The sequence below is a fragment of the Dromiciops gliroides genome, chromosome 2, assembly GCF_019393635.1.
Source record: "Dromiciops gliroides isolate mDroGli1 chromosome 2, mDroGli1.pri, whole genome shotgun sequence".
In the NCBI taxonomy this organism is placed as follows: Eukaryota; Metazoa; Chordata; class Mammalia; order Microbiotheria; family Microbiotheriidae; genus Dromiciops; species Dromiciops gliroides.
The window spans coordinates 484,425,253-484,450,300 of record NC_057862.1 but is presented as its reverse complement, the minus strand read 5'-3'; the positions used below and the strand labels follow the sequence as shown (position 1 = coordinate 484,450,300).

Sequence of the window (25,048 nt, the reverse complement as noted above, 5' to 3'; positions counted from 1 at the left end):
TGATGAGCAGGAGGAGTTCAGAGAAACCTGGAGGGTCTTGCGTGAGCTGATGATGAGTGAGATGAGCAGAACCAGAAGAACATTGTACATAGTATCCTCAACATTGAGTGTTGATCTACTGTGATGGACTATATTCTTCTCACCACCAGTGCAATGGCACAGAAGAGTTCCAGGAAACTCGTGATGGAAGAGGATCTCCAAATCCAAAAAAAAAAAAACAAAAAAAAAAACAACAAAACAAAACTGCAGAGTATAGATGCTGAATGAACCATGCTATTTCTTTTGTTTTTGATGCTGTTTTTTTTTTCTATTTTGAGGTTTTTCATCATTGCTCTGATTTTTTCTCTTATAACATGACTAATACAGAAATAGGATTAATGTTATTATGTATATATATAACCTATATCAGATTACCTGCTGTCTAGGGGAGGGGGGAGGGAGAAAAATCTGAAATTGGAAAGCTTGTATAAACAGAAGTTGAGAACTATCTTTACATGTAAGAAAAAATAAAATACTTTATAGATTAAAAAAAAAATTCTAGCTCTGTAATTTAGTGCAGGGCTTCTTAAACTTTTTCCACTCGCAACACTTGCCTGAGACATTTTTATGTGACCTGGGGTATATAGGTATATAAAATTGGTATACATAACCTTTTAGTGTTGTCAAATGTTTTGCGATCCCCACACTCAGTTATGCTGCCCGATACGGGATCGTGACCCACAGTTTAAGAAGCTTTAATTTAGTGAGTGAGGCAGGTGGTGCTGTAAATAGAGCACCAGGCCTGCCGTTAGGAAAATATGAAAATCAGATCCAGCCTCGGATACTTCTTAGCTGTATGACCATGGACAAGTTATTTAAACTATTTGCCTCAGTTTCCCCAGCTATAAAATGGGGATAATTAATACTACTTACCTCACAGGGTTGTTATAGAGATCAAATGAAAAAATATTTATAAAGCACTTAGCACAACGCTTGAAAAATACTAGACATTTAGTCATTCCTTCCTTCCTTCCAAGAAAAACTATTATTACACTATTATATTAATAACTAATTATTAAATTGCAATTCAGGCGTTTCTCCTATTATTTTCTCTAAGGCCTAGCTCCTGTAAAAAGGTCAGTGGTCTCTGAAGGATGTGGCTGGTTGATGAGCTTATTCCTAGCCCTCAAGCAACATGCATGCTCCTCAATCTTGGGCAGTAACCTACCCAACTAGGAGACCTAATTTCTGTTTAGAGGATAAACAAAATCCAGTCTGAGCAAGCCCTTGCCTTGAAAGAAGGAAGCCCTGTATTGTTCCCCTCCTTTAGAGTTTAGGGTATTCAGCTCATGAAAGAGAAAACCAGCCAGAAAGGTCCTGAGGGAGATGGATTCCTTTGCCCAGATTGCTGGAGGCTTCTGAGTCTTATGATCAAGCCACATCCTAAGTAGGAGGAGCTGCAGACTTTTAGCCCACCTCCTCATTAAATATCCACTAATCAAGGTTGATTTTCACTTATTAGGGGAATTCCTTTTCTTTTTTTCTTTCTTTTTCCCCCCCCAGTAATAAACATTTTTACTTAAAGGTTTGAGTTCCAAATTCTATCCCTCCTTCCCTCCCTCCCCTTTCCCCTCCTTGAAGCAATCAGATATAGATTTTACATGTGCACTTAAGTAAAACATTACCATATTAAGTCATTTTGTTTAAGAAAACCAGAATAGGGCAGCTAGGTGGCACAGTGGATAGAGCACCAGCCCTGGATTCAGGAGGACCTGAGTTCAACTCCAGCCTCGGACACTTAACACTTACTAGCTGTGTGACCCTGGGCAAGTCACTTAACCCCAATTGCCTCACCAAAAAACAACAACAACAACAAAAGAAAACTATAATAAAAGAAAAAAAAGAAAGAAAGTGAAAAGTAGCATGCTTCAGTCTGTGATCAATCAGTATCAGTTTTTTCTTTGGAGGTGGATGGTATGCTTTATCATTAGTCCTTTGGGATTGTCTTGGATCCTTGTATTGCTGAGAATAAAGTCATTCATAGTTCTTCATCAAACAATATTGCTGTCACTGTGCACATCATTCTATTTTTGCTTGCTCACTTTATGATACATCAGTTCATATAAGTCTTAGGGGAATTCCCTTTCAGAATTTTTTAGTATTTAAGGCATTTTAGGGTTTCCCTTGGCATCTTTGGTTACTGAGAAAAACCACTATCAATTTGTTGAATCCTGGCTAGTCTAATTAATTAATTGATTATTAATTACCCATAAACTCTGTCTTTGGGGGTTTATCATTTGTTTCCCTTCTTTCCTTCCTTCCTTGCTTATTTGTTTCCTTCCATCTACCCTGAGAGAGCTGGGATTAAAGCTTAGATCTTCAGATTCCAAATCTAGTGTTTTTTTGTTGTTGTTTTACTATATTTTATTTATGCCTTTTGTCATATTCATCATGGTGTATTAGATAGAGTGCTGGAATTGGAGTTAGGAAGAACTCTTGACACTTAGAAGCTGTGTGACTTTGAGCAACTTACTGAATCTCTCCAAACCTCAGTTTTCATCTGTAAAATGAAAGATTTGGACTAGATAACCTCTAAGATACCTTCCAGCTTTAAATCTGTGATCCTATAATTCTGTGTTTTCCCATAACTTCTCCAGATTGAACCTTCATGCATAAAAGAAAAGCAACTAAGTATCATCTTATACAGAAAGCTCTTGCTTGACAATCTATACTGTATTCTATCCTATTAGTACCAAATCTCTCTTCAGTGAGGTGGGAGGTAGGTTTTATCTCTTCTCTAGGACATCAGTTAGTTTTTCCATCATTCAGCATTCAGTTTTCTTTTCGTGATGATTTACATTGCTGTAGTCATTATGGATGTTATCTTGGTTCTGCTTATATCACTCTGCATCAGTTCATACAAATTTTCTCACATTTTTCTGATAAATCCAATGTTTTTTTCACTATACCACAGTACATTCAGTAGAGAACATAGGAAGTAGGGGGTGAATTGAAAAGAATCTAAAGATGATATCCTTTAAAATAGGCTTTAATTGTGTAAAATCATGTGAATTTTCCCCCCACATTCAGGTTTACCTTCAAAGCTGTAATAGGAGACAGAGAATTTCCAGAAGGTAAAGGTAGATCAAAGAAAGAAGCAAAAAATGATGCTGCCAGACATGCTCTTGACATTCTAGAAGAAGAGGTGAGCCATTTCAACTTTTTTCTTTACAAGGGATAAGCATTGTTTTCTCTTAAATCTACTTTACAATTTGCTTGTGAGGAAAAATATCTGTGTGTAAAATACCTTCAAACTTTCTTGTGGGTTTGTAAACCTGTGCTTCTAAAGCATCCTAGGAAAGTATTTTTCCAGGTGGAAATAATAAGAATATAGCTAGAGCTAGCATCCATTTAAAGGATTTAAATCTTAACTTTAATGGAAAGAAGACTAAGTAACCAGACTCTAATAGGAATTAATGATATGGTCTCCCCTGTTGACAATCTCAACAACTATTTCCTTAATCAGGCATTCTTAACATTTTTGTGTTGTGAATCTCTTTTCAAAATAATGTTTTTAAATTATTTAAGGAAAGGCTAAATTTCACTTAGAGGACAGTGAAAATGAAGATGTAATTTATTTTTCCATCCAAGATTACAGACTCCCTGAAATCTATTGATAAATGTACCCTAGGTGAAGAACCTCTTCCTTAATAATACAGCAATATATCTCAAAGACAATGACTAGGTGATATTTATTCCAGAAATGTAGGGCTGGTTCAATATTAGGAAAACTATGAGCATAATTGATCATATCCATAACAATAACAGCATAAATCATATGATTCTATTAGTAGATACAGAAAAAGCCCTTGACAAAATACAACATGCATTCCTATTAAAAACACTAAAAATCATAAGAATAAATGGAGCTTTTCTTAAAATGATAAGTAATATCTATCTAAAACCAAGTGTAAGCATTATCTATAATGGGAATAAACTTGAGGTCTTCCCAAAAAGATAAGGGATGAAGCAAGAATGTCCATTATCGCCACTTTCATTCAATATCATACTAGAAATGTTGGCTATAGCAAAAAGACAAGAAAAAGAAATTGAAGGAATAAAAATAGACAATGAGGAAACAAAACTATCACTCTTTCCAGGTGATATGATGGTATACTTAAAGAACCCTAGAGAATCAATTAAAAAACTAGTTGAAAGAATTAACAACTTCAGAAAAGTTATAGGTTACAAAACAAAGTTATAAAAGAAACCTCCATAAATTACCAGCATTACTACATCCTACCAATAAAACCCAGCAGCAAGAGATAGAGAAATTATTGGGAATCTACTTGCCAATACAAATGTAGGGACTATATGAATACAATTACAAAACACTTTCCACACATATAGAGACAGATCTAGACAATTGGAGGAATAATAATTGCTCATTGGTAGGCTGAGCCAATATAATAAAAATGACAATTGTACTTAAGTTAGTTTACTTACACAGTGCTATACCAATCAAACCATCAAAGTATTATTTTATAGAGCTAGGAAAAAATAGTAACCATATTCATCTGGGAAGGACAAAAGATCAAGAATATCAAGGGAATCAATGAAAAGTAGTTTTAGATTTCAAACTATGTTATAAAGTGGTAATCATCAAAACAATCTGTACAGGCTAAGAAATAGAGTGGTGGATCAGTGGAATATATTAGGTACACAGTACACAGTAATAAATGATCATAGTAGTCTAGGAGGGGGAGGGGAAGAAAGGGAGAGAATTTAGAATTCAAAATGTTAAAAAATGATTAAATTTTATACATGTAATTGGGTAATAGATAATAAAATAAAAATATTTTTATTTTAAATATTTTATTTTTCCAATTACATGTAAAAACAATTTTTAATATTCTTTTTAAAAATTTTGAATTCCAGATCTTCTCCTCCCCTTCCCTTCCCTCCCCCCTCATTGAGATGGCAAGCAGTTTGATATAGTTCTATAGTTATACCCATACAGTCATGTGAAACATATTTCCATATTAGCAATTAATTATTAGTTGTGAGAGAAAACAGACACCCCCCCAAAAAATACCAAGAAAAATAAAGTAAAAAAAAAGAGTATGTTTAGATCTGTGTTCAGACTCCATCAATTCTTTCTGTGGAGGTGGATAGCATTTTTCAATCATAAGTCTTTCAGAATTGGTCTTGGATCTTTGTATTGCTGAAAATAGCTGTCAGCATACAATATTGCTAATTCTGTGTACACTGTTCTGCTGGTTCTGCTCACTTTACTTTGCATCAGTTCATCTAAGTCTTTCCAGATTGTTCTGAAAGCATACTGTTCATCATTTCTTATGGCACGGTAGTATTCCATCACAATCATATACCACAACTTGTTTGACCATTCCCCTCATTTTCCTGTTGGGTTTTTTTTGCCACCACAAAAATTGCTACTATAAATATATTTGTACATATAGGTTCTTCTCCTTTTAAAAAAATCTCTTCTTTTTCCCCCCCACAACTTTCCTAATCACCACAGCTCACTGAAGCTCAGAAGATAAAACTCAGTAGGGTTCTCATGTTGAAGCCTTGGCATCTTGTCTACCCAGGAGTCACCAAGGGGGCAACCCCAACCTGATCCCATCAAGAATACCAGTATTCCCTTACAAATAAATGATACCTCCCAGCAAGCTCCTTTCTTACCCTTCCTTTTCTGCTGGCACTTGCTTCTGTTCTTCATGGACAAATGAGAAAAAAAATCAAAATTTGGATTTGGGGCCTATTCCTCATTATCTTACCTGAATTTGGAAAGTTCAATTCTCCCATCACAGGATGGCAAGCTTATGTCAGGGGGAGTCCGTTCTTTCCCACCATGGGACAAAGGCCCAGTTTGCCAGCTGCAGGAGTCAGAATAAATTCCCCACTGATCACCCCTAGGTGAAGTGTCATCCTAACTGACTTGCTAAAAATTGTTAAAAAGACAATCTTTCTTTGGTCTTTTGCCCTCAATAATGAACCAAATGCAGGTAGAGAAAATTTAAAGGAATTTATTAAGCACCTCAAAGCAAAAAGGTATTGAGAGCAGCCAGCCAATGGCCCTTGGGCTAACTCAGCACAAATTTTCAATATGGCTTCTAAAGCAAAGAAAGACTATTTTATTACAGTATTCTTCAGAACCTGTTTGTCCCTGACTTGGGAGCCCCTGTTTCTTCTTATCCCCTGAAGAATTTTTTAGAATTGAGAGAGCATTTAAGCAGTCTTGTAGTATAACCAATACCTGAAAGATATCCCTACTGTAATATACCTGATGATAGTTGGGCAGTCTGTTTGAAGACCTCCAAGGAGGGCAATCCCATTGCTTCCAGAGGCAACTCATTCTACTTCTGGACATCTCTAATCAAGAGGAGGGGCAGCTAGGTGGAACAGTGGAAAAAGCTCCAGGTATAGAGTTAGGAAGACCTGAGTTCAAATTTGGCCTCAGACACTTACTAGCTGTGTGATCCTGGGCAAGTCACTTTGTCTTTTTGGTTGGGCAATGAGGGTTAAGTGACTTGCCCAAGGTCACAGAGCTAGTAAGTATCAAGTGTCTGAGGCCAGATTTGAACTCAGGTCCTCCTGACTCCAGGGCCAGTGCTCTATCCACTGTACCACCTAGCTGCCCCCCTGGGCAAGTCACTTAACCCTGTTTGCCTCAGTTTCCTCACCTGTAAAATGATCTGGAGAAGGAAATGGAAAACCACTGCAGTATCTTTGCCAAGAAAACCCCAAATGGAGTCACCAAGAGTTGAGCATGATTGAACAACAAGTTGAAGTTTTTCCTTACTTCAAGCCTACATTTGCCTCCCTCTTGCACATAAGAGCAGCTTAAACACTTGAACACAACCATCATACCTCCCTCAAGTCATGTGGTATAAACTCAAGACTTTTTACCCCCTCCTGGTTGCCTCCACTGGACACTCTCCATTGGATCAATGCATTTCCTAAACCCTAATCACCAGAACTACAGATCTGGTGTGACCAAGGTAGAGTACAGAAGTACTATCACTTCCTTAGTTCTATAAGCTGTGTCTCTCATCACACAGCCCTATGTCACTTAAGTTATTGGGGGGTTTTTTGGCTGCCCCATTGAATTGCTGATTCATGTTAAGAAAAAGTAATAGACATAGAGAGAGGGAGAGAGAGAAAAAAAGTCCTAACTATTATTGTATTCCTGTGGGTGATTACTTCAGGAATGGAATATCCATAAATACCTTCCTCTGGAAGCAGTTCCCTTAATTTAGAAGAGAAATCTTAACTGCCTGAAGCTGAGGGAGATTAAATGATTTGCTCTTGTTCAGAGTTAATGAGTGTCAGAGGCAAGATTTGAACCCAAGTCTTCCTGACTCCATGTCCAGCATTCTATTAATTACATAATGCTACTCCCTTCCCATGCATACTTTAGTGAAAATACAATTTTAATTCTCATTGACTAAGTTATATATAGAAAATCAATTTTAGCAGAAATCTACAAAGTTATGTTTAATATACTCATGTAGTCATTTTATTCAGAAAAATGAAGAATCAAAAGTCATTTTTGTTATACAATGTTTTTATTTCATAGTTTGTGAACTCTTCAACATCATCATCTATGCCACTGCAACGATCAGAAGTCTCAGAAGTAAAAATGTCACCTATTACAAATTATATAGCCTTTTTAAATGAGTACACGCAAAAGAACAAACTCACTTTAGCTTTTGATACAAAGACTGAGTTTAGACCTTCTGGTAATCCAAGGTGAGGTGTCATTTTACTTTTTTTCTCTTTTTGTGTTAATAACATGATCTCTTTTTTAATTTTCTAGAGCTATTTCATGTTTTATTACCATGACTTGTTAGCAATGAGGCACTGTCTCAGTTATGGGTTAGTAAAGATTGAGGTTAGTTGCTTGATTTAGGCAGAGAGAGAGAGAGAGAAAATATGTGTGTGTGTGTGTGTGTGTGTGTGTGTGCGCGCGCGCTCACCACCTTGGTGAAGCTCCCCTCAGGGGTCAAGGTAAGTCTAAGGTTCTCAGCTATGCAAGTTCAGAAAATTGATTTTGTTAGTCCGCTTAGAAGGGGTCAAGCTCTAAGCATGTTAATAAAACTTAGGAAACTAATTTATAAATGAGAATGCCCAATTTGTTCATTTAAGATGGAAGATGTATCTGGCAAGAGAAGAGGTACCTGTTATTTGCATGGGACATACTTCCTGTTTGAGTGGTACCTCCAGGAGACCAAAATACAGATCAGGACATTTCTTAGAGAGCACAGAATTAGAGTAAAGAAAGTTGGACATTCTTAAAAAGATTCAATACACTGAATGTTCATTAAGCCCTTTACTTTGTGCAAGGCATTGTAGTTGGTACTAGATGTATAAAAATAAAAAACAATATAGACAGTATGCTTTTATTAAATATCTACTCTGGGCCAGGCATTTTGCTAAATGCTCTGGTTACAAAGAAAGGTAAGACAGACCCTCTTTTCAAGGAGTTCACAATCTAATAGGGGAGATAACATAGAAAAAATGATGTACAAATAGAGTAAATTGGAGGTAAATAGAGCTTCCCTTAAACAGAGGGAAGGCACTAGCGTTAAGCAGCATCAGAAGAAGCTTCCTGTAGAAGGTGAGATTTTAGCTGGGACTTGAAGGAGGCCAGGGAAACCAAGAGGCAGAAATGAAGAGGAAGAGTATTTGAGGCATGGGGAACAATCAGAGGACCCTGGAGATGGAGTGTCTAATGTCACTGGATCACAGAAGTGGTGTTGAAGCTTACAGTTTCCTAAGAGGATTAATGTACATATATGCATGTATGTATATGTATATAAATTTGCATATATAAATAAGTGTGATACAAGGGAGACTGTGATGGAGCAAATAAGAGATCAAGAACTCTAGGAAAATTTGAGAAGAAAGAAATCACTTTTATTAAAGGGGGCTGGCCTCATATGTAATGCCCTTCCTCCCCTTTGTCTCACCCTTCCTCCTCTTTCAGTTTTCCCCCTCCACATAGTTGTCATATTGCTATTTTTAAAGCATGTCAGTCCCCTGTTCAAGAAGCATCAGTGACTTCCTTTTGCCCCTAAGATAAAATACAAACTCTTCAGCATTCAGAACCTTTCCCCGTCTGGCTTCAATTTGTATTCCCAGACCGATTCCACAGTACTCCCCCTAACACATTCTGTGTTCTAATCCAACTGGCCGACACCTGGCTCTGTGCCTTTGCACAGGCTCTCCTCCATCCTTGGAATGCCCTCTCTCCTCATCTCTGCCTCTTGGAATCTGTAGCTCCCTTCAAAGCTCAGTTTGAGTTCTATTTTCCTTACAAGAGGACTCTCCTGATTCCCCAAGTCCTTTGATGGATCATTGACAGGATCAGAATCGGCCCTGTGAAGAGGTGGCTAAGCTTTCAGTATTGCTCCTTAGCACCATCTAGAGCTTGAAAAGGGGAAATTCCACACAGCTCCACACAGGAGCTTTGAAGATTTTCTGCTTAATTGTTTGTCACAGAAATAGCTTTAATGCTGTGTCAGGACCCAGGAAAGTGAGCAGACCTCCAATGATGCAGATCCCATGCTTTGGGCTGCTACTTCACTGAAACAGTGTGATGCTGTTGTTTACTTAAAGAGCCTAACCAAACTTCTGTGGCCTGAGATATGTCAGAGAGATGGCTTTGTCCAGACTCAGAAGAGGAGCAGGTGACATTTGGTTCAGGCAGGATGTTTCCTAAAGAAACCATGGATATCCATTTCTGAAGTCAAAAGTGGCTCCAGTGGTTTGCTATTGCATCAATCAGTTGTCAAGCCTTTAAAGTTGTTTTTCTTTATGCATATTCCAGTCTTTCCAAGGTATTTTCCTTATGTATCCTTTCATCATGATTCTCCTGGATGTTGCTCTTTAGTGTCTTCCATGTGGACAGATGATATCTTAGGTGGTGTAGACAGGTACCAGATGCTAATTACACAAGGATGTGTAAGGGCATGTTTTTTGTCCAAATAGATTTTGTGTGCCAAGGTTTGTCTAGATGCATCTCACAGAGATGTAAGGATAGTGGTTTCTAGCATATCCTCCCACTGTTCTCCAAAGGAGATTTTGATTCCTGCCAGCAAGCAAATCAAGAGGTAAGGCCAAATACTGGCCACTCTACTTTTCCTAAGAGAAAGGGAGTATCAGGCTGGAATTATATCTGTTTTCTCTCTTAAATATTGTTAATCTAGGGTAAGTAATTTTGAGGTTCAAGTTGCACTCCTGATAGGTATCTTTTTGTTTTGTTTTGTTTTTTGTTTTTGCAGAGCAATGAGGGTTAAGAGACTTGCCCAGGGTCACACAGCTAGTTAAGTGTCAAGTGTCTGAGGCCGGATTTGAACCCAGGTACTCCTGAATCCAGGGCCAGTGCTCTATCCACTATGCGACCTAGCTGCCCTGATAGGTATCTTTTAATGGGAAAGTCCCAATCTAAATATCCAGTGCTTGAACCCCTTACCACTAAATGCCAATCCCACAATGAATATACATGGCAAATATCACATAAACTCAATATCAAAATCAATAGCAAGGGGGTGGTTAGTTGACGCAGTGGATAAAGCACCGGCCCTGGATTCAGGAGTACCTGGGTTCAAATCGGGCCTCAGACAGTTGACACTTACTAGCTGTGTGACCCTGGGCAAGTCACTTAACCCCCATTGCCCCACCAAAAAAAAAAAATAAAATCAATAGCAAAACAAAAATCAGAGAAAGTATACTAAGAGAATATATACTGAACAATACAGAGTGAATAAGCCCTCCCATTCGGAATGAGATTACTCAACTAAATTAAGAGAATCTCAGATATTACCCAAGGGGAAATTCCCTAAAGTCACTAGTGTAAGAAGTTTTAGGATAGAGATTATCATTTCCTCTACATGTTAGTTTCTTTTCAGAATCTTTCTCTCCCTACACAGTCGAATGGTTGCATCTTCTCTCTCAAAACTGGAAGCCTGACCAAATATCTCTTCTCTCCAGCTCTCACCAGTTCCTCCCACTGCTCATACCAGCACAGGACATTGAATAATTATCTCCACCAAATGAGGAGACAGTCCTATACAATTGGTTCTTTGAGCCAATGGTTATAGATGATTTTGTAAAAATATAGAGGACTCATTCATTTGGAATATCTGAGCGGAGATGCATTTTTTTTCATTTAAATAACTAGTTTGCTAGATTTCAAAACTTCATAATTTTGCTTAATTAATTTTTATCCAAAGGATTAGATTGGATGACCAAAATAGTCATGTTCCTATGATCTCTGCTTATTAAACTTGACCTAAAACTTCTAATAAAGCAGAAGGGAAAGTTGGAAATTGCTTGGAAGATGGAAGCAGGATAGCACAAACAAGCTTGGTCATTTACTTAAGACCAATTTAGTCACTCTTGAAATTTTAAATTATAGAGCACAGGTTATTTATTTTCATTTAATTGAATTAATTGTTTGTTTTTATATACTCTTTATTTCTCAACATATCCTTTCCTTATTCCTTCATCCCAGAGCCATCCCATATAACAAGAAATTGAAAAGAGAAAAAAAACCTTTGGGCCAAAATAGCCAACACCTCAAAAAATTCTGATTATACAGTGTTCTGCAAATTCTGATTGTATTCCTCCACCTCTGCAAGTTGAGGAAATCACTTGTCTTTCCTAAAGGAAAAATGAACCTTATCTCACAAAGTCATACTTGGGCTCTATAATAAAATGTGATCCTCTCTTTTCTAACCCCATCATTCATGTTGCTGCCAAACTTAATCTTCCTTATTACCAGAGGTAGCTTGGTATAATAGAAAGAGTGCTCGGTTTCCTTATCTGTGTCACTCCTCTGTAGTGGCTCCTATTGTCTTCCAAGTTAAACTCATCAAATTCCTTAACTTGATTTTAGAATATGGCACCATCTTACCTCTGCAACCTTATCTATTATTGTCTTTGTTATCCCCTTTATATTATTAATATTATTAATGTTACTATTATCCCCTTTGTATTCTCTATATTAGAGCCAAACTTGACTCTGAAAGTGGATTATCCCTTGGACATTATTTATGCATTCCTGCCTCCTTGCCTACACCCATTTCTTACCTCAAAACTATTCTTCTCAGAAATTTTTTTCAGGATACTAGGACACTGTTATTTCAGATAAACTAAAGATAAAACAAAAGTTATAACCCCATTAGAATGCAAATTCCTTGAGAATATGAATGGTTTCATTCTTTGTACCTGTATCTCCAGCACCTAGCACAATGCCTGGGACATAGATGACCCTTAATAAATATTTGTTGATTGCATCTTTTTGAAGTGTCTAATCTACTACCAGTGCCCTCTGTCCTCTTTCACTCCTACCATCTATCAAATTCCTACAAATCCTTTAAGCCCAGCTCTTCTTCTAAAGCCTTTAAATGTCAACTCTTCTAGGAGGACTTCACCGATCTCCACAGTTATTAGTGATGTTTTTTCTTTCATCCCATGTAACATTTGACTTGTCTTTCTACTGTATTTATAATGTATTATATTGTAGAGGCTTTTCCAGGGTGTTAGAGTATGTGATGCTTCCCTACTAAACTGTGAACTCCATTAGGACAAGGATCATGTCTAGTTTAAAATTTGTATCTCCTTTAATGCCTAGCACAGTGTTCTGCATACAGTAGACACTTAATATTTGCTTAATTGAATTGATGATATTTTTGTCAATATATGATAATGGGAATTCCTTTAGTGTAGAGGTAGGATTATATGATAGCTGGCATACTTTCTTAACTCTCAAATTTTGTGATTCTGGAACATTAAAGAAAAGATTGGATTTTACTTTGAGATCTATTAATATATAAGTAAGCATCTAGATGAGGTAATGGATAGAGTATTAGAGGTGGAGTTAGAAAGAATTGAGTCTGAATCCTATTTCAGAACTTATTCACTATATGACTCTGGGCAAAGTAATTTAACTTCTCTGAGCCTCAGTTTCCTTATTTATAAAATGGGAATAGTACTAGCAATTACCTTACAGGGTTGTTGTAAGGATAAAATGAGTTGTTATATGTAAAGCACTTTGTAAACATTAAAGTACTGATATTAAATATTCTTATTCATATTTAACTTATTAAATACCATCATTATTTTTCTCCATTGTTTCTTTTAGTTTTTCTTGTAAATGCAAGGTTGGGGAGAAAGTCTATGACGTTGGTTGGGGATCTAATAAACAGGAGGCAAAACAGTCTGCAGCCAAGAATGCATATGAGCAATTAATATTATCCAACAATTCACAGGTATGTTACCTTCCCTTTTTTCCCTATCTGAATTCCCTTTTAAGCTGATTTGAGGGAAAAACTTAACAGAATCTCCTGTAAAAGTTTTAAAAAGAACAGTATTCTAAGTGAGCTCAAGTCCCTACATGGAGCAGAACAGGTTCCCATCTCTGTCCTCTCTCAGGGTCTTTATACAGACTGTGTTCCATGCCTGTAATACCAGAAAAGGAAGATAGGGATCCCAATAATAATGATGTTGGAAGAATATGATACACCAAAGAAAAAGGGGAAGAGAAGGGAGCTCAACCCTCTGAGAGGAATAGAGCTGGTGCTGATATGGACACACAAATGCCATTAGCTTGAGAATTTATCTAGTAATGAAGGAAAGGAAGAAAAGATGAGTGGTGGCAATTAGTGGTTTCCTGAAGAGGAATACTCATCAGTTATTTGTTGAATTGACAACAACTACAGAGATGTTTGAGGCTAGTAGTCGGCATGTTTCAGAAAACTGTCCAGGCTTGTTGAACTGGATGACTACATACCTCGGCTGACACATGTGACTACAAATAATACTGCCCAGAAGGACTCTAGAATACATGGTTAATTATCATACTAAGAAATATGAATACCTTAGGAGCAAATTAAGAATTTTATTTGTTCCTACTTATTGAAGCCAACAACTTCTGAAAAGAAAGGCAGATTTGGGGGATTAGTGTCTAAGATTTAAGATGGTATCTGAGAATGAAATTTCGATTTCTAATGGAATGACAGACTTTTGGTCAGGGATGAAGTGTAGCTCCAAGGCTTGTTAATAGTAATACCAACAGTAATAGCTAGCATTTATATAGATAAATATTATCTCATTTTATCTGAACCAAAAGTTTTTCCCTGGAGCTTTGCAAATCTAAACAAAGACCTTGAACCTGAAGAAGAATGGAAGAGTAAAAAACAATCCTGCAAGATAGATAATAAAGAGAATAACATTAGTATAAGCAGAAGAAAAGCAGTAGAGATGCCCCAAAATTCATGGAAGACAAAATTTAAGAGCCAAGCAGTGGCTTCAGATGACCATATATAAATATACAATTATGAGTAGCAAGCAAGGTGAACTACAGATCCTAACTCAAGAAAACAAATTTAAGTTTCCTTGAGGATTGGTAGGATAGGAGGCAGAGCCAAGATAGTAGAGGAAAGGCAGTGACTTGCCTGAGTTCTCCCTATGACTCCTCCAGATACCTTCAAATAATGCCACAGAACAATTCCTGGAACATCAGAACCCACAAAAGAACAGGGTGAAATAATATTCCAGCCAAAGACAACTTACAAGGTCAGCAGGAAAGGTCTGTTGCACCTGGGTGAGAGTGGAGTACGGTATAGTGCAGGCCACACCAGCACAGTCACAGCCAGCACAGATCCCAGATGGTAAGGGGGTTGAACAACTGGCCAGAAGGAGATTACAGGGGTCACTTTGCTAGCACTGAAGCAGGACTCTGTTGCTTTGCCTATACTTGGATCCAGGTTCCAGTCCTGGGTGGCCGTTGCAGGGCGGGGAGGAACACTAACACACCAGAGCTTGTGGCCACAGTGGAGGAGGAGCAACTCTCAGTTCCAGGGCAGAAAAGCAGGCTTGTGGTGACTCACAGACCAGAGTACAGGTCAGGAAAGTAGTGAACACATCTCTCCTTAGATCATACTACCTTGGAAGAACTGAAAACTTAGAAATCCCTAGAAGTATCTATGAAAACAGCTGCAGAAAACCCCCGATGCTTGGGACAGTGTGCCCTCCACACTAGAAGTAGAGCCCTACTTCATCATTATTGCATCAAATGCAATAAATAGGCTGGAGAAATGAGCAAACAGAAAAAATTCTGATCATAGAAAGTTACTATTATGACAAGGAAGATCAAAACACATCCTCAGAAGACAACAAAATCAAAGTTCCTATATACAAAGCCTCCAAGAAGAATATATATTGGTCTCAGGCCATGAAAAGACTCAAAAAGGACTTTGAAAAATAAAGTAAGGTGGGGGGACAGCTAGGTGACACAGTGGATAAAGCACTGGCCATGGATTCAGGAGGACCCGAGATCAAATCCAGTCTCAGACGCTTGACACTTACTAACTGTGTGACCCTGGGCAAGTCACTTAACCATCATTGTCCCACAAAAAAATTAAAAAATAAAAAATAAAATAAGAGAGGTAGAGGAAAAATGGGAAGAGAAATGAGAGTGATACAAGAAAATTATGAGAACTGGTAACAACCATAATTGGAATATGGCTTTGGAGGGTTATATTTTATTAAAAAGTTAGCTTATTAATAAATTCAGTGTGGGGTAGAATAGACCTGTATATTAAGAAGATTAAGGAAATCCAGGAACCTGAAAGGGAAACCATGGTTGAGGGAATTTGTTTGACTATAAACCAAGGAAGAAACTAGTGCAATATTGTCACTAGAATAGTATGCTATGCTTTATTATTAAATGTCCATTTTTTTTTTGTTCTGTATGATTAAACTCAGATTTGCAGAATAGATCACCCTGGGCTGCATCTTGAACTGCAGTGCTCTTTGAAACATGTTATTAATTCTTCCTCCTCCTTCTAGTAGGTACAGAATAGTCTTGTATTATTCAAATGTATTTTCCTTTGTATTTGAATGTCTTTCTCCTGATGACTTATAGAACTTGTTTCTGAATTGAACAGTTTAATTTAACTACTGTGTGTCTTGGAGTTTGCAGCCTTGTGTTTTTTTCTTCTGGAGGCAATATGTTCATTCTTTCTATTGGAATTTCATTTCCTATATTCAGAAGTTCCTATTATTTCCTTCATAATGGTTTCTTGTCCTGTCATGTTCTTTTGGAAGATATGTGATTTTTAAGTTATCTCTACCTACCCAGTAGGTAGTTTTTCTTGCATAATGGACATACTTTCTTTTAATATTCTTGTTTTTTGCTTCTCTTCTTCTAAGTTGTTCTTCTTTTCTGTGGATTTGCATTCCCAGTCTGTTGTTCTCTCTGTTTCTTTGGTGAGGCTTGCTATTGAAGACTCAAGTTTTAATATTTTGCTTATTATTTTTGCTGTGCAGGACATAAATTCTGCTCTCATAATTCTCATTTCTCTTTTAAACCACTCAAGAACAGCATTCTATGATTGTATGTTCTCCTCAAATTCCATAGGGTCATCTATCTCATCAAGTGTTGGGTCATTCTCCTCTATTTTGCAGTATTTAGTTATAGATGCCTAAACTCATTTACTAGATCTGGAAGCCGTATTTCCTTCTCTTGTTACTGTTTTTACTGTTGATTTATCTGTTTATGTTCAAAGTCATTGAGATTTCTTTTCCCTAAAATCTTTGGTACTTTTAGGTGCCTCCACCCATTGCCCCTCCCTCCACCTTCCTTATTTCCTTATTGCTCACTTCCTTACTCCCTCCCCTCTGATTATGGTTTCTTTGTAGCCTAGATCTCAAAGCATATCAGCCTCCTCCAATATTGGGCAATTCATGGTTTACTATCCTAGGTCTCTGCCCCAGCTGACTTTTGGGTGGTCAGAACTGTCCTTAGATGAATGCTCTGCTCTTTTCCTCAGGTTTGGTGGAGTGCTATTTAGCTCCCCATATGCATGGTATCTAATCCTGGTGACCTCTTTCTCTCTCTGTTCCTTAATTCTCTGGCACAGCATCCAAAGTTCAGGATCTACTTTCCCTGGCACCAGCAGCTCAGAGCCTGCTTTTCCTAGTATTGGGAATTTAGAGCCTATTTCCCCTGGTATCACCGGTTTAGCACTTTGCAGCACTGGCACTTCCAAGTTGTAGTCCCCACCAGGCTTTTGCTTCAGAAGGATTATGGCCCAGTTGGCTGTTGAGGTCTAAGCAAACTTCCACAACCTTGAGCTAAGGTCTCTATGGCACTGGAAAGCAGTTTTGATGTAAGCCTGTGTCAAGTCTTTGGGTCTGCTAGTTCAGTCTTGTTGCCAGTAGTGTGGGAAGTTGGGGAGAGCTACTGAATGATCTCAGGGTCAGTGAGCATCAGTTCCTGAGATTTTAAAAAATTTTCTTTTAGATTCTGGGTGTCCTAGACCATGGAGCAGGTGAAGTTGTTTTATCTTTGGCATATAATTTCTGATTTGGAGTGGTTTGAGAGGTCATGGAGATTAGAGGAAATGTCTAGCCCTCCATCTTGTTGCTCATGTGACTCAGAAGTCCAGGAAACATTTTGTATCATTCATGAAGTCACTTTATTTAGGGAGGAAAAACTTTGAAGAGTTGAATAAGCCTTCTAAAAAGTTTTTGCTTTGTAGAATATGAGTTCTCAACCATCTGAACACTCAGGAGTCTCAGAACGCAAAACATCACTCAGTATGAATTATATTGATCTTCTGAATCGGCATGTACAAAAGATGAAACTCACTCTGGATTTCGATACACAAGCAGCATTTGAATCTTCTGGACTTCGAAGGTGAGGGATTATTTTGGTCCTTTCCTTTATTTAATTCTTGCTTCTGTCTTAACAATATGTTTTTTTTCATGGTTTATGTTTTAGAAATTCTAAGAATTTTACTCTTTATTTTTTATTATGTTTTATGGAAAGACTCCACAAAATCCCACTCTAATGCTTCACTGTGGCATGGAGGAGACCCTAGGTCCTCAGGCTTAAAATATCACTGTAGTAACAGAATTTGTTTTCTAAGGACCTACTTAGTTAATTGTGGAGAAGCATATCACTAGAAGGATAGTCACCCGGTGACAAATTATTTTGAGGGGGAGAGGGGTCATGGAAACCAATGAAATAGTGAAAATTCTTTTTTGAAAATAACATATTTTCCTCCAAAAGAGAAAAAGACCCATTTGTACAAAAATATTTATGGCAGCTCTTTATGGTGGCTAAGAATTAGAAATCAGAGGAATGCCCATCATTTGGGGAATGGCTAAATAAGCTGTAGTATATGAAGGTAATAGAATATTATTGTGGTATAAGAAATGACAAGCATGATGATTTCAGAAAGGCCTGGAAAGACTTGTATGAACTGATGTATCGTGAAATGGGCAGACCCAAAAGAACATTGTGTACAGAGACAGCAATATTGTTTGATGAAGAACTGTGAATAATTTGACTATTCTCAGCAATACAATGATCCAAGACAATCCCAAAATAATATATACTTCCAAAAAAAGAACTAATATTGATTGAACACAGACAGAAGCATCTTATTTTTTTTAGTATTTTATTTTTATTTTATTTTTCCAAATACATATAAAGATAGTTTTAACATTCATTTTTGTAAGATTTTGAGTTCCAAATTTTTCTCCAGCTCACCTTCCTTTTCTCTTCCCAAAGCCAACAAATAATCTGATATAGGTTATACATTACAATGTTAAACATATTTCCACATTAGTCATGTTGTGACAGAAAAATCAGAACAAAAGGAAAAAACACATGAAAAAGAAACAACAACAACAAAAAGTGAAAATAGTATGCATCAATCTGCATTCAGACTCCATAGTTCTTTTTCTGGATGAGGAAATTATCTTCCATTATGAGCCTTTTGTCCTTGCCTTGGATCATTGTATTGCTGAGAAGAGCAAAGTCTATCACAGTTGATCATCAAACAATGTTGTTGATACTGTGTACAATGCTCTTTCAGTTCCACTAATTTCACTGAGCATCAATTCATGTAAGTCTTTCCAGGTTTTTTCTGAAATCTGATGGTTCATCATTTCTTTTTTGGAGGGGGGTGTTTTGTTTTGTTTTGTGGGGCAATGAGTGACTTGCCCAGGATCCCACAGTTAGTAAGTGTCAAGTATCCAAGGCTGGATTTGAACTCAGGTCCTCCCGAGTCCGGGCCAGTGCTTTACTATACCACCTAGTTGCCCCCAGGTTCATCATTCCTTTTTTTTTTAAATTAATAAAGTATTTTATTTTTTTTTCCGTTACATGTAAAGATAGTTCTCAACCTTTGTTTATACAAGCTTTACAATTTCAGATTTTTCTCCCTCCCTCCCCTCCCTCCCCCCTCCCCTAGACAGCAGGTAATCTGGATATAGATTTTATATATATATATATATATACACACACATAATAACATTAATCCTATTTCTGCATTAGTCATGTTATAAGAGAAAAAAAATCAGAGCAATGATGGAAAACCTCAAAATAGAAAAAAAACAACAGCATCAAAAACAAAAGAAATAGTATGGTTCATTTAGCATCTATACTCTGAAGTTCTTTTTTTTTTTTCCCCTGGATTTGGAGATCCTCTTCCATCACGAGTTCCCTGGAACTCTTCTGTGCCATTGCATTGGTGAGAAGAATATAGTCCATCACAGTAGATCAACACTCAATGTTGATGATACTGTGTACAATGTTCTTCTAGTTCTGCTCACTTCACTCATCATCAGCCCACTCAAGACCCTCCAGGTTGCTCTGTACTCCTCCTGCTCATCATTTCTTACAGCACAATAGTATTCCATTGTATTCATATACCACAACTTGTCCAGCCATTCCCCAATTGATGGGCACCCCCTCAACTTCCAATTCTTTGCCACCACGTAAAGAGCAGCTATAAATATTTTTGTACATGTGGGTCCCTTTCCCCCTTCCATGATTCCTTTGGGAAAAAGACCCAAAAGTGGTATTGCTGGGTTAAAGGGTATGCACAGCTTTATCGCCCTTTGGGCATAATTCCAAATTGCTCTCCAGAATGGTTGGATCAGTTGACAGTTCCACCAACAATGGATTAGTGTTCCAATTTTTCCACAGCTTCTCCAACATTTATTATTTTCCTTTTTTGTCATTTTAGCCAATCTGATACGTGTCAGGTGGTACCTCAGAGTTGTTTTAATTTGCATCTCTCTAATCATTAGAGATTTAGAGCATTTTTTCATATGGGAATAGATAGCTTTGGTTTCTTCATCAACAAACTGCCTGTTCATATCCTTTGACCATTTCTCAATTGGGGAATGACTTGGGTTCTTATAAATTTGATTTAGCTCCCTATATATTTTAGAGATGAGGCCTTTATCAGAAGCACTGGCCACAAAAATTGTTTCCCAGCTTTCTGCTTCCCTTCTAATTTTGGATGCATTGCTTCTGTTTGTACAAAAATTTTTTAATTTAATATAATCAAAATCATCCACTTTGCATTTTATAATATACTCTACCTCTTATTTGGTCAAAAACTGTTTTCCTTTCCAAAGATCTGATAGGTAGACTATTCCTTTCTCTCCTAATTTACCTATGGTATCACCTCTTATGTCTAAATCGTGTATCCATTTTGACCTTATTTTAGTATAAGGTGTAAGATGTTGGTCTATGCCTAATTTCTGCCATACTATCTTCCAGTTTTTCCAGCAGTTTTTGTCAAATACTGAGTTCCTATCCCAGAAGCTGGAGTCTTTGGGTTTATCAAACACTACATTACTAGTGTCATTTACTACTGTGTTTCCTGTGCCTAGCCTATTCCATTGATCTACCACTCTATTTTTTAGCCAGTACCAGATAGTTTTGATGACTGCCGCTTTATAGTAGAGCTCCAGATTTGGTACCGCTAACCCACCTTCCTGTGAATTTTTTTTCATTATTTCCCTGGATATTCTTGATTTTTTGTTTTTCCAGATGAATTTTGTTATTGTTCTTTCTAGCTCTATAAAATAATTTTTAGGTAGTCTGATTGGTATGGCACTGAATAAGTAAATTAATTTAGGCAGTATTGTCATTTTTACTATATTAGCTCTGCCTATCCATGAGCAATTGATATCTTTCTAATTATTTAGATCTGATTTGATTTGTGTGAAGAGTGTTTGGTAGTTGTGTTCATAGAGTTCCTGGGTTTGTCTTGGCAAGTAGACTCCCAAGTATTTTATATTATCTACCGTTACTTTAAATGGAATTTCTCTTTCTATCTCTTGCTGCTGGACTTTGTTGGTCATGTATAGAAATGCTGATGATTTATGTGGATTTATTTTATAACCTGCTACTTTGCTAAAGTTGTTAATTTTTTCAAGTAATTTTTGAGTTGATTCTTGAGGATTCCTTAAGTATACCATCATATCATCTGCAAAGAGTGATAGTTTTGTTTCCTCCTTGCCTATTCTAATTCCTTTAATTCCTTTCTCCAGAAGCATCCTATTTTAAAATTTTTTTTCGTTCTTTTTTCTTTTATTCAAGTTTTCTTGTACAAAATGACTATGGTAATGTTTTACATAATTGCCCACATATAACCCATATCTGATTGTTTACCACCTTAGGGAGGAGGGAGGGATAAAATTTGGAACTCAAAACAAAAGTAAAAATGTTTATTATTTTTTAAAAATGAAAATTACATGTTGAATTTATTATAGATTGAAAAGTAAGCTCTACATGATAGAAATGTACAGTTTTAGGTACAACCTCATTATTTTGAAAAGCTCATTTTATCTCATGGTTAAGTTCAGAATTACACAAACTATTAATAAATATTTTGATGTTTTTGTCTTTGATAGGCTCTGAATCTTTTGGCAAAACAATGGATAAGTTATCAGTAGCTTTATAATGAATTGGAATACTCTTTGCTCCCCATTGCAATAACTTTTCTTCCTTTGAGGTCCAAACAATCGCCACCTTCTACCCAATCAAAATCCTGGTGGTTGTTGTCTACAGATCTCCAGGACACTGCCCTTCCTTCCTTAATAAATCAGTACCTGGCTCACAATCTTTCTCTCCTTCCTAACTCCTACCTTAATACTAGTTGACTTCAGCATACATATTAGTACTCCCTAAAACACCCTAATTGTTCAGTTCTTCAACTTACTCGCTTCTCATTACCTAATTCTCCACCCCACCTCAAATATACAGGATGATAGTCAGACACTTGATCTTCCTGTTACTTATAAATACACCACTTCCATTTTCAAGAACTTTGAAATTTCCTTATCTGATCATATTCTATTGACTTTCCACCTTTCCCTCTGCCTTCCCATACCAAATCTTACTCTTCATTCACACTATGACCTCCGATCTCTCAACCTCTCAGTTCTTTCTATGGAAATTTATTTTGATTTGGGGACCCTACCTTTGGGCTGAGATTAGAAAGCCTTAGGCCCTCTGGGTCTCTTCTGTGTGGGAGGTGCTGGTGCCCCTCCCCCTCCACTTCAGCTGAGCCAAAAAGTCCTTTGGGCTGTATAAGATGCCAGGTCAGACAGCTGGGGAAAAAAAGCCCCCAGCTCCCTCTGACCTGAGTGGAGCTATCCAAAAGATCCCGGATAACCTGTGTTGAGGCACGGGATGCTCCAGCATCCCCTCAGCCCCAGCTGCAGCCCTGGCTGGCAGATTAGCTTGGTGTGTGGGTGCAAAGAAGCCCCGAGATTTGAGTGGAGAGAAGAAAAGGTATATATAGACCTGGGGGTTAAACTCAGGAGGTCGAACTAGATAGAGAGACTAGGGCGGCTGACAAGATTAGGAGCACTGGAGGCGGCAGACTAGAGACGGGGCTACAAGGACGCAGGAGAAGATGAGAAGGACTAGGAGCAGAGAAAAGAGAGGCCGAAGGGCAGACTGATGGAGCAGACAGACAGAAGGTTGGTGAGAGAGAAACACAGGGGTTCAGCAGTGGCAGTAAGGAGAGGAAAGTTAGAAGCAAGGGGATTTACAAAGTGAAAGGGGCTCGGAGTTAGAATAAAGGACCTGAGTGCCCTAAGGCAAGAGGCGGCTAAGGCCCTTATTGTATTAAAGAAGTTCCAGGCCCAGCAGGTGGGAAAGAGATGCAGTGGAAAGAGACGCACCGCAATGCAGTCAGGTTGTACATTTTATTTCCTTGCATTCATAATTTAAAATAGTATCTTATAAATAAACTCTGCTTTGATTATTTAGTTAAGAGGTTTCTTAATCCTTTGCTTATCAATTTGGGAGTGGAGCAGTGTGGTGGAACTTTATAAATGGCCCATATTAAATTAATCGCAGTCAGATAGCCAAATAGTCAACAGTCCCTAGATTAGTCCTCCAGTCAGTTTTAGCCCCCAAATTAGCCCGAGTTATTAAAAATATTCTTTCATTTCCTAGGACTGAACTACCCATTCTCTCTTCCTATGAATTTTTTTTTTAAAATGACCCTCATTCCTGTATGGCTCCTTTCTGCTTCTGCAGTCATGGTGGCAGAATGGTGGGAAAGTTGGCTGAGGGTGCTTCTGGATTATAATCCCAGCACTCTACCCATTTTACCATTCTATTTCTCTTAAAGATGCCTAGGGTTTGTTTCTCCTAGGTTGGTGCTTTTGTGAAGGGCACCTGTCCTCTCTGGTTACTTATAGTGTAAGTCCCAGGGTTTAGGACCTATTCAAATCATTCTTGAATCCTGGAAGAGTGGAATAACTTTTGGTTGGACACCAGAAGTTCCAAAGCATATCTTTTGAGTCATAACTAAAGGGACTTGGATGTCAGTGTCATAGCTGGAGATATGTCCTCTTTTTATCTTTTGCTTTGATATCAATAAATTATAACTGGGAATTCCCATTGAATATGAACGCTTTCTCTTCCTTGAATCCAGAAATGGACTGTTATAATGGATAAAGGAAAAACATGATAAATAACTTTCTTAGATGAATCCTTGATCATGTTAGTGTAGATAATTCTTCCTCTGATATGGATTGCAATTCTTCACGCTTTCACCTTTTCCTAGATGATTTTTGTCTTTTCCTTTCCACAAATCCTCCCTGAGGGTCATCTGAATATGTTGGAGATCATATTCTGGGTACTATTCTAAGGTTACCGCATGCAGCTCCTTCTCACTAAATGATTGTCTCCCCTCCTTTACTAGTAAGTTGTGCATGTTCTTGGTAATACATCTTTTATACCATTTGTTGTATATGCAAATCACCATTGGCAAGGCAATGCACCCTGTTTAAACACCTATGTATCTTTCCATTGCCTAGTAATTTTGACTCCTTTGAAAATATGATGTTTCATGATTCACAGCCATGTAGCATAATAAGGAATTTTTTTGTGTATAGAAAGATGGTGTTTTGTGGGAGCAAGCAGCTTGGGATTATTGAAAATTCTGAGCAAATTAATCATAGCTAACATGTATATAGCACGTAAAAGTTTACAGAGTACATTACATGCATTATCTCATTTGATCCTCACAAAAACCAGCAATATAGATATTATGTATTGTGGTCTGGTGGCCTAGGAATTTTGCTGGACTGGGAATCAGGCCGATCTGGGCTTAAATACTGCTTTAGAAGCTTAATAACTATGTAACCCTGGGAGAGTCACTAAACCCACTCTGAGCTCCAGTTTCCTTATTTGTAAAATGGGGATGAAAATAGCACCTACTATGCCGAATCAGATGAGATCATGTGTATAAAATGCTTTGTAAACCTTGAGTATATCAATAGGTACTATTATTAGACAGTGTAGTATAGTAGAAAGCACTAGATTTGGAATCAGAAGTCACTGGGTTCAGATCCTACCTTGTTCACTATTACCTGTGTAAGCTTTGGCAAGTCACTTTACCTTTTGGGCCCTCATTTTCTTAATTTATAAAAGAAGGGGGAGTTGGACTAGACATCTTATAAGGTTCCATCAGCTCTAAATCTGGCATCTTATTATTATCTCTGTTTAATAGATGAGGAAAATGGTGCTTTGAGAGGTTAATTGATATGCCCATGCTCTAACCAGTCATGGAATTGACTGCACATATGGAGAGCTGATTAGGAAATGACAACTTTGTCAATATCCATCACATCAGTAATCAGTTGCATTTTCTGTCATGCTGTATTGTTGTTCATGACGTCTGGTCCTTTCTGATTCTCCTTCAAA

The 25,048-nt window shown here is 37.5% G+C and overlaps 1 protein-coding gene across 1 annotated transcript in view; it reads left to right on the top strand.

Moving 5' to 3' along the window:
• The window catches only part of EIF2AK2 (eukaryotic translation initiation factor 2 alpha kinase 2), an 81,401-nt gene that overhangs the window by 7,225 nt on the left and 49,128 nt on the right, over positions 1–25,048 (top strand). Inside the window, 4 exon segments of the mRNA XM_043986521.1 lie at positions 3,070–3,184; positions 7,583–7,755; positions 13,154–13,280; positions 17,556–17,713. Coding sequence (XP_043842456.1) covers positions 3,070–3,184; positions 7,583–7,755; positions 13,154–13,280; positions 17,556–17,713 — 573 coding nt within the window.